This window comes from Mobula birostris, chromosome 4, assembly GCF_030028105.1.
Source record: "Mobula birostris isolate sMobBir1 chromosome 4, sMobBir1.hap1, whole genome shotgun sequence".
NCBI lineage: Eukaryota > Metazoa > Chordata > Chondrichthyes > Myliobatiformes > Myliobatidae > Mobula > Mobula birostris.
The window spans coordinates 94,537,314-94,550,556 of NC_092373.1; the positions used below are offsets into that span (position 1 = coordinate 94,537,314).

The window sequence follows — 13,243 nt, forward strand, 5'->3', positions numbered from 1 at the left end:
TATCAGCTGCTGTACAACTGAGATACCACACAGAGATGCAGTATGTTAAGATGCTCTCTAGCATTCCACACCACCAATGTCCAACAGGGTCTTACGATCACAAGAAAAGCAACTAAGATGATCACTCACTGTAAGACTGCGCACCGATGTTTAAAACAGACAATACCACTTTTAGTTGACCCCATCCAAGCTCCTGCATCCGAGCACACCACCATGTTCCCGGAGGTTCCTTTGTATCCACTGTATCTGTTGCCAGGATGAGGCTTTCCTTTCCAGGACATGGCCTCTTTCTTCAACAAGCATGGTTTCCCTTCCTCCATCAATGATGGTGTCCTTGTCCATATTTCCTCCATTTTCCAGACATCCGCACGCACCCCATCCTCACACCACTTCATTAGTGATAGAGTTCCTCTTGTCCTCACCTACCACCCCATGAGCTTCTGCATTCAATACATCATCCTCCGTAAATTCTGACATCTTCAGCGAGATTATTCTTCTACCACCAAACGTATCTTCACCTACCCCCTGCCACTCTCCCCTTTTTGCAGGGATTGCTCCCTCCATGATTCCCTTGTCTCTTCTTCCCTCTCCACTGATCTGTCTCCTGGCACATACCCCTGCAAGTGACCGAAATGCTATACATGCTCTTTTGCCTCCTCCCTTACCTCCACTCAGGGCTAAACAGTCCTTTCAAGTGAATCTGTTGGGGTTGTCTATTGTATCCTGTACTCCCAATGCAGCCTCCTATACATTGGTGAAACTCGACGTAAATTGGGGGTCTGCTTTGTCGAGCACCTCCACTCCATCCACCATGAAAGAGAGAGATCCGTTAATTGCTCAGCTCAGCGTCTCAGAAGAGAACATCCACCCCAGCAGTCGCCCGGCCGGCTCTTTAAACAGGCCCCGCCCCTTGGGGTGCGGCTCTAGTCTCGCGAGAGTCGGTCGAGCGCGGGAGGAGGAGGGCGCCGTTGGAGAAGACCGTCGGCCAGTGATTCTGAAGTAAGTCCGGAGGTAGCTCTGCTCTTACCCGGTCTCCAGCACTATTGGGGGGCGGGAGGGCGGGTGTGTTCGTTCTTAGGCTGCTGTATTAGTAATGTGGATGCACACCGGCCGAGAGTTTGCTGTTGGATCTGGGGACAGGGATGGCCGCTTTCTTTCCGGAGGCGAATGTCTGTGGAGGGGGTGAATTGCGGAATGGCCTCGAGGGAAGGGGAAGAGGTGTGGGGTTGACCCAGGCACGAAGGAGAGAACTGTAGGAGCGCTGGTATCAGAGCTGATGGGGAAATGTAAGGTGGAGGATAGAGAAAGAGATGGGGGCGGGGAGAGAGATGTAGGAGAAGGGTTAACGTGTATAAAGTGAAAGGCTTGTGGATAGTGTGGGGAGTATTTCCCCCAACCATGCCAGTGGAAATTTTATATGTGTATAATACTGAAACATGGACTAAATTACTTTCTTCAGTGTAATGATTGAATAAAGAGGAGTACTGTATATGTTTTAGCATTCTGATAATCGACAATACCGTTTAGGGATGCGGTAACCATTGTATAAATCATTGTAATGTTGTGTACAGTACTGTTGTCTCCTGGCTATTGGATTGCTGCCTTTCATATATGAGAGCACAAGGATCTTCAATTATATTTAAGGTCGGTAAGCTTTGTCAAATTATAACCTTTGTTCTTTCCTTTACATTTTTAGTCACTTTGAATTCAAATGTTTTGTACCAATGTTTTAAAGGCAATTTTTGTGATATGACTGAGACCTAATTTTGTTGGTTACAAGTGATCTTTGTGTAATTGTTGCTAGTTGTAGTATTTTGGTGTTGGTACAAAGTTCCCTTAAATTTCTCCAGCCCTAACAATGTATAATAACCTAGATACTGAAGAATGGTGTCCATTGAAGATCTAAACTATATTTTGGTAGAACTGTGATTGGTAGCTCAACAATGAATCCTAGTATTGTATTTGTGAAATGTAACAAGGGATTGATGACATTTGTATGAGGAATATGTTGTATTTTCAGATCAGTGCCTTAGTTTCAAGTGAAATTGTGTCTTAGAGAATTTTATTCCTAGTTTCCTTCTACCTAGTTGCCATTTTCAAATCACCTTTCTGCTGTTAAGAAAACAGTATTTTTTGTAGACAGTTAGAATTATAAAGAACAGATTTAGAAGTAGATGGTTGCCTCTGACTGGAGGCTTGTGACTAGTGGTATGCCACAAGGATTGGTGTTGGGTCAGTTGTTTATCATCTAAATTTTGAATAAATATGACAAGGTGGTAAACTGGGTTTGCAAGTTTGCGGATGACACCAAGATTAGGAGCTTAGTGGACAATGAAGAAGCCTATCAAAGCTTGCCATGGGATCTGGACCAGCTGGAAAAATGGGCTGAAAAGGGCAGATGAAATTTAATGTGGATACATGTGAGGTGTTGCGCTTTGCGAGGTCAAGGCAAAATAGGACTTGCACAGTGAACAGTAGGTCACCGAAGAGTGTGGTAGAACAGATGCATCTGAGAATACAGATCCATGTTTCCTTGAAAGTAGCGTCACAGGTGGTAAAGAAAAGGCACACTGGCCTTTTTCCACTGAGGTTGGGTGAGACTAGAACAAGAGGTTATGGGTTAAGGGTGAAAGGTGAAATGTAAGGGGAAGCACTGGTGATGTGAGTGTGGAATGAGCTGCCTGTGGTGGATGCAGGTTCAATTGCAACATTTAAGAGAAGTTTGGATAGGTAAATGGATGGGAGGGGTATGGAGAGTTTTGGTCCAGGTAGGAGTCAACTCACAAGGCAGAATAATAGATCGGTGCAGTCTAGGTGTGCCAACGGACTTGTTTCAGTGCTATAGTACTCTGACCCAACGACTGTTAGGGAGAGTTCAGCTCATACTATCAGTTTGACTTCATTGCAGCTCTAAATTAGCTAAATATCTTCATCTTTAGTTTATGCATTACAAGGGATATCTTAGCCTATATTTAAGTATTTAAGACACTTCCTTTGTTTTCTGTGAAGGACTTTGGAGTTTCCTTCAATGAGGCATGAAGATTTTACTGAACAGGTTTTAATTTACTCCATCTGATCCCAAAGGATTGAGTTTTATCATCAAACTAAATTTGCTAAATTGCAGTAGCTTGCTTTCATCCTGATTTTGACTGTTAATCTCATAGGAAGTTAGAAACCTCAATGTCACAGTCTTAAACCAACAGTAGATGGAAGCTGATAGACTAGAAGCTAATCACCAACCATTGAACTTTTAAACTTGACAACAGTTCAGCTATTTTTATTTGTTCTGTATGTAGTGTGGCCTAGTGTAAACTTGGTTTGTGGGATTTGCATACCACATCCACTAGGTAACAGGTAAGGCTTGGGAGAAAAATATCTAGAAATGGTGCAAGTACTATAGAATGCACTTGACTCCCATCTTAAAGGAGTTAGGTAAAGAGGAGTTTGAGTGTAGGGAAATCTAAGTTATAAGAATCAGATAAAATTCAGGGACTAACTTTGTTTCCTGTTCACTTGAGTTTACAACCTTACTGTGATAGCATTCATTGTGTGAATATTCCTGAATAAAGGGGAGCAGAGTTGTCTTGTTCAATGAAGGAAAAGAAATGAGTTTTTGCAGTTCAGGCAGTGTCTTGGACCTTCCTGATTTAGAATTGTTGCAATCAAAAATGTTGAACTTAGTCACAGTATACTCTCCCTCATTCAGTTTTATCTGAGTGATTTCTCCTTTTCTTCCTCAGCACCTTGTAATGTTTATTTTCTTAATTATTTTAGTTAAGATTTGGTGAAGCTTTATGCCTCATCTCAGAAAATTATTCTTGATATGTCAATCAAATTTATTGGTAGTAAAGCGAGCTATTTCACCACTTCATTGCATGCCTATATTATGGTCCACAACATACATTTAGCTTGGCATAGTCGACATACACTGTGGCCACTTTATTAGGTAAACCTGTATTTATCTCTGCAAGTGGCCAATGTGTGACATCGGTCCATTTAACTCCTCCCTGACCTCCATTCAGCTTCATTCGGGGCCCCAAACAGTCCTTCCTGGTGAGGCAACGCTTGACCTGCAAGTCTGCTGGGGTTGTCTTTTATCTGGTGATCCTGATGCAGCCTCCTCTACATTGGTGAGACCCATTGTGGATTTGGAGGCTGCTTTGTAGAGTACCTCCACACAATCTACTAAAAGTGGAACTTCCTGGTGGCCATTCCCATTCCAGTTCCGACATATTGGTCCACGGCCTCCTTTTGTGCCACAATGAGGCCGCCCTCAGGGTGAAGGAGCAGCACTTTGTATTCTGTCTGAGTAGCCTCCAACATGATGACATAAATATTGATTTCTCCTTCTGGTTTAAAAAAAAATAATTTCTCCCTCCCTCTCTCCCCCCCTCCCCCATTCCCCACTCTGGCCTCTTGCCTGCCAATTACCTCCCCCTTGCCTTCTCTCCTCATTCCCTTTCTCCTATTATGGTCTACTTTTCTATCCTATCAGATCCCTTCCTCTCCAGCTGTTTGCCTTTCCAACCCACCTGGCTTTACTCATCACCTTCTACCTATTCTTTTTCCCTCCTCCCACCTTTTTATTCTGGTATCTTCCCTCTTCCATTCCAGTCCTGAAGAAGGGTTTTGGCCTGAAACGTCAACTGTTTATTCATTTCCATGGGTGCTGCTTCATCTGCTGTGTTCCCTCAGCATTTTGTGTGCATTGCTTTGGATTTCCAGCATCTGCAGAACTTCTTGTGTTTATGAACCTGTAGATCTCCTGGTTAACGCAAATGTCTAATCAGCCAATCATGCAGCAGTAACCTGATGCACAAAAGGATGCAGACATTGTCAAGAGATTTAGTTGTTGTACAGACAAAACATCAGAATGAGGAAGAAGTGTGATCTAAGTGATTGACCATGAAATGTTTGATGGTACATGATGGAGTGGTTTGAGTATCTTAGCAGCTGCTGATCTGGAATTTTTATGCACAGCAATCACTAGAGTTTCAGAGAATGGTGTGGAAAAAGCTATCCAGTGTGTGGCAGTTCTGTGGGTGAATACACATTGTTAATGAGAGGTCAGAGGAAAATGGTTAGAGTGCTTCAAGCTAACAGGAAGGTGGCAGTAACTCAGATAACCATGCATTGCAACAGTGGTATGCAGAAGCGTGTCTCCAAATGCACAGCATATCAAACCTTGAAGTGGTTGGGCTACAACAGCAGAAGAACACACCGGGTTCCACAGCATTTTCTAGTAAATTGGCCACTGAGTGTAGCAACGTATTCCTTGGCTCATTATGCCCAAGCCAGCAATGATGCTATCTATGCTAGCAACACAGATAAAAGTTGCTGGTGAACGCAGCAGGCCAGGCAGCATCTCTAGGAAGAGGTACAGTCGACGTTTTGGGCTGAGACCCTTTGTCAGGACTAACTGGAGTCCTTCAGTAACAATCCCTGTGTAACAATCCCTGAGCAATGGCTGATATCACATAAATACTGACCATTTCCACTACTATTACACATACTGAAATGGTTGGCATATTCTGCAATGTATGAGATTCAAGGCTGATACAGTGTAGAGTAGGTCACCCATTTATCTGGCTCAACTTTTGGTGTGACCACCTGCCTGAAACGCCTGTCTCTAATGCTCTCTGCCTCTTGTATGGTCCTCAGTGGGTCCAACTGCTGCTTCAACTCATCTATGCAGTCGGAGAGGAGCTGCAGCTGACATACTTCCTGCAGGAAAAAATCATCAGGGATACCTGAACACACCCTGATCTCAAATGGTGCATGTGAGCTTGATTTCAACATTTAAGAGAAGTTTAGATAGGTACATGAATTGTAGGAGTATGGAGAATTATGGTCCTGGTGCAGTTCGATGGGAGTAGGCAGGTTAAATGGTTTTGGCATGGACTAGATGAGCTGAAGGGCCTGTTTCTATGTTGTACTTCTCTATGACTCTGACTCTAATGTCATCTAGTATCTGCTGTCATTAATATGAGAAATTCTGCAGGTGCTGGAAATCCAAAGCAACTCACACAAAATGTTGAACTCAGCAGGTCAGGCAGCATCCATGGAAAAGAATAAACAGTCGACGTTACAGACTGAGCCTCTTCAAGACTGAAAAGGAAGGGGAAAGCACCAGAATAAAAAGGTGGGAGGAGGAGAAGTAGGCTAGCTGGAATATGGTAGGTGAAGCCAGGTGGGTGGGAAAGGGAAAGGGCTGGAGAGGAAGGAATCTGATAGAGGAGAGTGGACCATTGGAGAAGAGGGTTCCCAGAGGGAGAAGAGGTAAGAAGCCAGAGTGGGAAATAGAAGAATGGGAGAGGGGGAGAGATTTTTTTTTGGAGGAAAAATCAATACTCATGCCATCAGGTCGGAGGCTACCCAGAAGGAATTTCTGGTGATGCTCCTCCACTGTGGCACAAGAGGAGGCCATTGACCGATATGTCTGAATGGGAATTAAAATGCTTAGCTACCGGGAAGTTCCGCCTTTGGCAGATGTTATGGAGGGGCTCAACGAAGCAGTCCCCTAATTTCCCACAGGTCTCACTAATGAAGAGGAGAAATTGTCATTGTTATTAGTGTGTACTTTCCTCTTGTTAGGAATGTGCAGCTGTTGAGAACTTGCTGATGTAACTTTCAGGCTTGAAGAAAATGTTTCTGATAAGTTAGTAAGGAGTAACATAGGGAAAGTTTGTTTTTGTGGTGTAAATTGTCAATGTAGTTAAGTATTTAAGACATGGGAGTTTCTTGCCATTTAATTTGTTAAATTCAGATGTAATGTAATTGTGGTAACAATGAGCTAAGAAAGAATGAAAGTTTAACACTGTAAGTGTACTTTTAGTGAATGACTTGAAGTGAGAGGGTCAATTCTCTTGTCCTGTATTTCACCCTCTGCAGTCTTTCAACATTCTACTTCTGACTTGATTTCTGAGTCCTGTATCTCTGTCCCATCATTCACACTTACTAAGCCTTTTTATAAAAACATGTTGGGGTCCACTTTATAATCTCAAATTATTTTCCAACTCTTATTTTGTATAGCTCCAATTATAATAATGTTTCGTCTTTTGGGGGAAAAGATTCAGTGAGTGGTTTGTGGGTTCATTGGATCAGATTTGTTCAGATTGGCTTCTTGTAATTATTTAGCTGTCCTAAGACCTAGGGCTTTGGAATTCTGTCAAATCCTTCTATTTCTCCTTTTAAATCTGGTGTTCAAAATTATCTACTTTTATCCCCTATTATTTTTTTCTTATTTGGTGTTTCTTTGAGCATTTGTTTTCACTCCAGGCTTTCCTTTCTGTGACTGGGGAGAACAATTAATCTTCTTGCAGTGTTTTGCTCTGGGCTGTTGGTCACTAGATAATGCATGTTGCATCTCATTCTGTATGATATGACTTTGTTTCCAACACTTTGCAGAAGCTAAATGCAAGTTCGTGTATGACCCAGGCACTGAGTATACAATCAGTGCCATACTGTCCATCACCACCTTTGCTGAATGGTTGAAGCATCTATATTCTGTAAACTAGCATGAATTACATTGGGGGTTTTGTTGCATAGGATAATAAAGCCTTTACAAAAGTGTCTGCAGACTTTGAATTGATATATTCCAGCTCAAATGTCCGTAGAGCTGACTTGAATGGGAAATTGAAGAACTGTACTTGAATTCACAAATGCCATAATTTTCTGGTGATTTGTGTTTACTTTGCTTTTGCCTTGAATGCTATGAAGGAATGAGTGAGTGTACTGCTGTTCCTGGTTTTCCATGGTGTTGGTCTAAAAGTCTAAAGGTCAGATTTTTGCTCGTGGTTGCTATGAACTAGAAGAGATGGTTGTGGTTATTAGACTACATGGAAAGAAATAGACCTCTGTCAACTTGTGCTGAAGCTCAATAGTTTCTCAGCTTGATCTGAAAATAAATAGGAGGTCACAGGTGGTTTATATTTTTGAATTCCCCAATTAAGAAGTCAAATAACTTTTTTTCAATTATCAGACACATATTTTTGTACTTTCTGAACCTGAAATGATTTGATTTGTGGCATTGTTGTTTGAATAATTACTTCTGATTTCTGTATGGAGTTTTATTTTGGCAGTTACAGTAGGAACTGTCAATGCACGTGGTCTTGTGTACAAATGTAGTTCTTTACATAATTGCAGCTTGTTATTTCTCAACACTTGTTATTTCATGAACTGTCCTTTTAAGATGTTCATTGAAGGCTTTGGGTGCCACTTAAAAAAAAAATTAATGTTAGTGCAGATCAGTACAGCTTGGACACGTGTTCACCTGAATAAAAAATGACCGTGGCTATCAGTGTTCCAGATGCAAGTTAATATTTTATTTGCACAAATAACATAAAATAGCCAGTAAGCATTATTACAATACACTCTCCTTTAAATGCACGTGTACATTATTTAAGGAAATTCTTCCATTTCTACAGTCCAGGAGTTGCTCTTTTGTGAAGGTGAATTCTGAGTTTGTAGTCCTTAATGTTGGGTTGTTCTGTAAGCTGCTTATAGATGTAAGGATTTTTCTTAACCATTGATTTTTTTTCCCAACTGAACTTGTTTAATAGAAACATGGTTAAAGGTTATTGTATTATATCAGAAGTAAATGAGATAAATACAAGTATGGTGTCCTGGACCCTTGATCTCTTCTGCAGAAAAAAAATCATAGGGAAAGCTAATCGTAAAATTACTACTATGGACACATAAACTCAGCAGTCTTGTGAAATCCCAAAGAATGAAACTTCATTCATTTCAGAGAAGTTTAAGTAGAAAGAGCTTCATTCAATAATATATTCAGTTGTCAAATACAAAAGTGAATAGATAACGGCATTCTGAGAAGACAACATGCTCAACTATGCACGGGTGACTTCCCAATTGGAGCCGAAACGTCTGCAAACATTTTTCCAAGCTTGGTGATTGACCAGACTTCGAGGTTAAGCATTGAGCTACACAGGATTTGAAACTGTCTATTATCAAAACAGTATTAGAGAGGTTATTCTCATCTAACCTATGGTGAATATCGACAAGGCCTCACCAAATTACTCTAGTGTAGTTCTGATTTGAAATGTCACCAAATACCTAAAGTTGCCTTGTTTCACAGCAATAGTAACTTGTTAATTGTGAGAAAATTCCTATCAGAACATTCCTACCACGGCAGTTGGAACATTTTTATTGGATCAGAATCATATAGCGCAGAAATGGGACCCTGTCCTCACCTTGTTGATGGTGATGCATTTAGATCCATTACAACAAATCAAGACAATGTTTGCTGTTTGTTCGAGTTTTGCTGGTGCCTTCAGTATATTTTTATTTTTTTCAGGTGAGAATTATTTGTACAATGTCACAGTCTTCAGACAAGTTCAAGGTAAGTACGTTTGAACAAAGACCACATTCCATTTCACGTTCTCTAATTGGTGTACAAAGTATGTGCCCTCAGTCAATTTAGTCTAGTTATTCTTAAGTGATAACAAAGGAAGGTATTGGTCAGTTTAGTCGGAGGTGACCGTATTTCTTGCATCATCTTCTGATGTGCAATAATAAATAGCTCTTCCACCTGTGTGTGGTTGGAGGAAGAAGGGATGCAGTCAGTGGAAAGTTGATTGAACGTGGCCCTAATTTGAGCTTTTTGTCCGTCTCCGAAGGTAGATGGAGGCAGTGCTGATTCAAAAATAGAAGTGGATGGGTTGACAATTTGTTAAAGGCGTAAGTGCGACAGTGTGGTTGTCTGAGTAGATGCTCAGTGTAATTGTTGCTGCTTTTGGATTTGAACTGTATGGGGTGAATTTGGGAAAACTTTTTTTTGCTTATGACAAAGAATTATTTTATCTCTAGTCAACAAACTGCTTTTGACTAACATGCAGGAAGACTAATGATGCTTTAGAGACGTAATGAGCAGGAAATGTATGCTGAACCAAAGGGGGTTGGAAAGCTTAACAATGATTAGGTCATAGAATTGAGATTTATGAAATCTTAAAATTATAAGGTTCTAGCATGTTGGATTAATGCTGATTTTGAGGGAATCTGTTCAATTAGTTCTTGCTCAATCTCAACTTTCTCCATGGTTCTTTAACTTTTGTTTGCTGAATTCTGTTTGAAATGCTTCCAGGATGCATTCAATTGGCACTTTCTTTCTGGGTCATACTAATGCTGCCTCATATTAGATTAGAGGGAGCATAGTCAGGAAACGTGGAATTCCATTCCATAGTAGATACACAGTTATTAATGGCAAGGAAAAAGGGTTTTTGGAAGTTCAAAGTTAAAGGAACAAAGGATTATCAGCACTTACACTCCGTCTGCCAGAAAAAGTGATCTCCCAGTGGCCACCCATTTTAATTCCACTTCCCATTCCCATTCCAATATCTCAATCCATGACTTCTGCTGTCACGATGAGGCCACACTCAGGTTGGAGGAGCAGATTACCAGCTCTTTATCCCTCCCCCCTCCGAGTTTTACCTTCATCTTGTGTTTCTCTCTCCTCTCCCCCTCCTTTTAAATCTGTTCTGCATCTTTTTTTTTTCTCCAGTCCTGCTGAAGAGTTTAGGCCTGAAATATCGACTACTTTTTTTTTCCATAGATGCTGCCAGGCCTGCTGAATTCCTCCAGCATTTTGTTTGGATCTCTAGTATCTGTAGATTTTTCTTCTCTTGTTTGTTAAAGGATTGTCAGGCTGGGAATGTTAGAGGACAGATGAGAAGACTATGCAGGTATTTGAAATCTAGACAGTAGGACATATTGCTGATATGACTAAGTGAAGGGTAGAAAAGCAGAGATAGACAGTTGTTGGGGAAGTGGTCTTGACAGATTCAGTAAGAGATTGGAAGCCAATTTGCCCATCTGAGCAGTAAGTCATGAATCTAGTGTGGCATTCAAAGGCTTTGCATTCAGAATTTTGCAATGTTTGGTTGGAGGAAATTATATTTCATCCATGAAAAAAGATTGGAGAAGCTAAGTTAACTTGAGGGTTTTGATAGAGGTATTTGGAGCTGGGTATGATTGATGTGAACCCAATCTGTTTGGTGATATGTGGATTGTACAAAGAAGTTGAGGATGAACCCTTGGCGGTGGGGGGGGGGGGGTGGATTATCAGAGGCAGTGAGTGGCGAGGAATGTCAATTTAGGATATTTTTTGAACAGGTGAGATGGTATGCTGAGTTACTTCAAAGGCTTCAGATACAGGGACAGAATTAGGCCATCATGAATACCCGGTCATTCAATCATAGCTGATTTATTGTTCTTCTCGACCCTATTCTTTTGCCTTCTTCCGGTAACTTTTGACGCTTATTATTAAATCAAGAACTTATCAACCTTTGCTTTATACCAAATAACTTGGTCTCCATAACCATCTGTGGAATAAGTTTCTCAGATTCGCCATCCTCAGGCTAAAGAAATTCCTCCTCTCATCTGTTCTAAAGGGGCATTCTTGTATTTTGAGGCTGTGCCCTCTAGTTCTAGACTCTCCCAGCATTGGAAACATCCTCTGCACATCCATTTTATCTCAGCCTTTCAATATTCGATAGGTTTCAATGAGATTTCTCACCCCCCACCCCCCGCACTTCTTCCAAACTAGAGAGCAAGGTCCAGAGTCATCAAATGCTCCTCACGTGTTAACCTTTTCATTCCTGTGGCAGAACCGTTAAAAGGCAGATTAGTCCCTTAGGCTCCTTCATAGCTACCTTAAAACTCTTAAGAGCCTTGTCTGATCCTTGCTTTCTAAACCTTAAGTATGCTATGTTTCATTAGGAGCTTGAGAAGATTTGGTTTGTCACCTAAGATACTCAACCTTCTACAGATGTACCATGGAGAGCATTCTGACTGGATGGATCATCTTCTGGTATGGGGGGGGGGTGCTACTGCACAGGATCGAAGCGGGTTACAGGGTTGTAAAATTAGTCAGCTCCATTATGGGTACTAGCCTCTAGTATCCAAGACATCTCCATGAGCAATGCCTCCATTACTTAGGACGTGCCCTCATCTCAATGTTACCACCAAGAGGGAGGTAAAGAAGTCTGAAAGCACATACTCAGCAATTCAGAAACAGCTTCTTCCCCTTTGCCATCCGATTTCTAAATAGACAGTACCTCACTACATTTTTTTGTGCACTACTTATTAATCTAACTATTTAATAGATATATATATATATATACACTTACTGTGTTGGCGCGTGGCTGTGATGGGACCCTATGAACTGTGCTCGTTTACCCCTATTAACTGTGCTTCTGAAAAGAGAGAGAGTTATTTACCACTGATAGCTTGTTTGTAAAAGGGAGAGAGACGAAGATTAACGGTTGGACTGTCACTTTAAGGCACTGGAAGTGACTTTGCATTTCTACTGAGTTGGAGTTGGAGACAGGACCGAACAGCTCATAAGTTGCTATGGTGACCGAAGGCAGTGTTATTTAATGGACACTCGATGTTATGATTTTCAGCAGGTTGATGACACTTCTCAAGGACAGTTTGCCTGCTTGTGCATTTCTTCACAGAGAGGAGGAGGAGGAGTTACTTGAATGACAGGCGGTACCCAGTATGGTGAGATAAATAGGAGGTCAGATGATACAGACCTCAGACACATGTTTGGACACTGAATGAGCATTGTTGTGCCCGCAGAAAAAGTGGGTTTTGGGGGATGGATCAGGTGGATCGATCCATCACTCTGGCAGTGGGAAGAGGAAAAGGGTTGAGTGGTGGGGAGTTGGCCATGTGTCCACCCTCGCCTGGGTAATAACTCCACCACAGAAAACCTGTCCCCTTTGTTAAAGTCACAGCCGGTGACTTTTAAAGGATTTCGAAGTACAACGAGAAGATTGACGGTGTCTGCTCACCTGAAGACTTAAATCTCTCCCCCTCTGTCTCTCCATTACTACTTAACTGAATACCACGAACTGAACTGAATTGAACTTTACTGATCATCGTAAGACTGTATCTTTTTATTCCTAGACTTAAAGAAGCTTGGTTTTTCATACATATATCTTCACACTTACTGATATACTTATATGTAATCATTGCTAACGTGTTTGATTTATCTACATTTGTATTACCGTATTGCGTAATTACTAATAAATATTATTAGTTAATAGCAATACTGGACTCCAAAGTGTTTTCCATCTCTGCTGGTTCTTTATTCCAGTTATGGGGTACTTGACAGTGGCCAAGTGGTGAAGGTATTGGTCTAGTGATCTGAAGGTCGCTAGTTCGAGCCTTAGCTGAGGCAGCGTGTTATGTCCTTGAGCAAGGCACTTAAACACACATTGCT

General features: G+C 41.3%; 1 protein-coding gene across 2 annotated transcripts in view; it reads left to right on the plus strand.

The window, feature by feature from the left end:
* Positions 1–933: 933 nt before the first annotated feature.
* The window catches only part of septin2 (septin 2), a 117,383-nt gene continuing 105,073 nt past the window's right edge, over positions 934–13,243 (plus strand). The window contains exons 1-2 of one of the 2 annotated variants that reach the window (XM_072255802.1): positions 934–999; positions 9,314–9,358. In XM_072255802.1, coding sequence (XP_072111903.1) covers positions 9,332–9,358 — 27 coding nt within the window. In that variant the 5' untranslated portion in view covers positions 934–999; positions 9,314–9,331. Of the gene's footprint in view, positions 1,000–1,596; positions 1,645–9,313; positions 9,359–13,243 lie in introns of those variants that run through there. The other variant, XM_072255801.1, reaches the window with a different exon arrangement.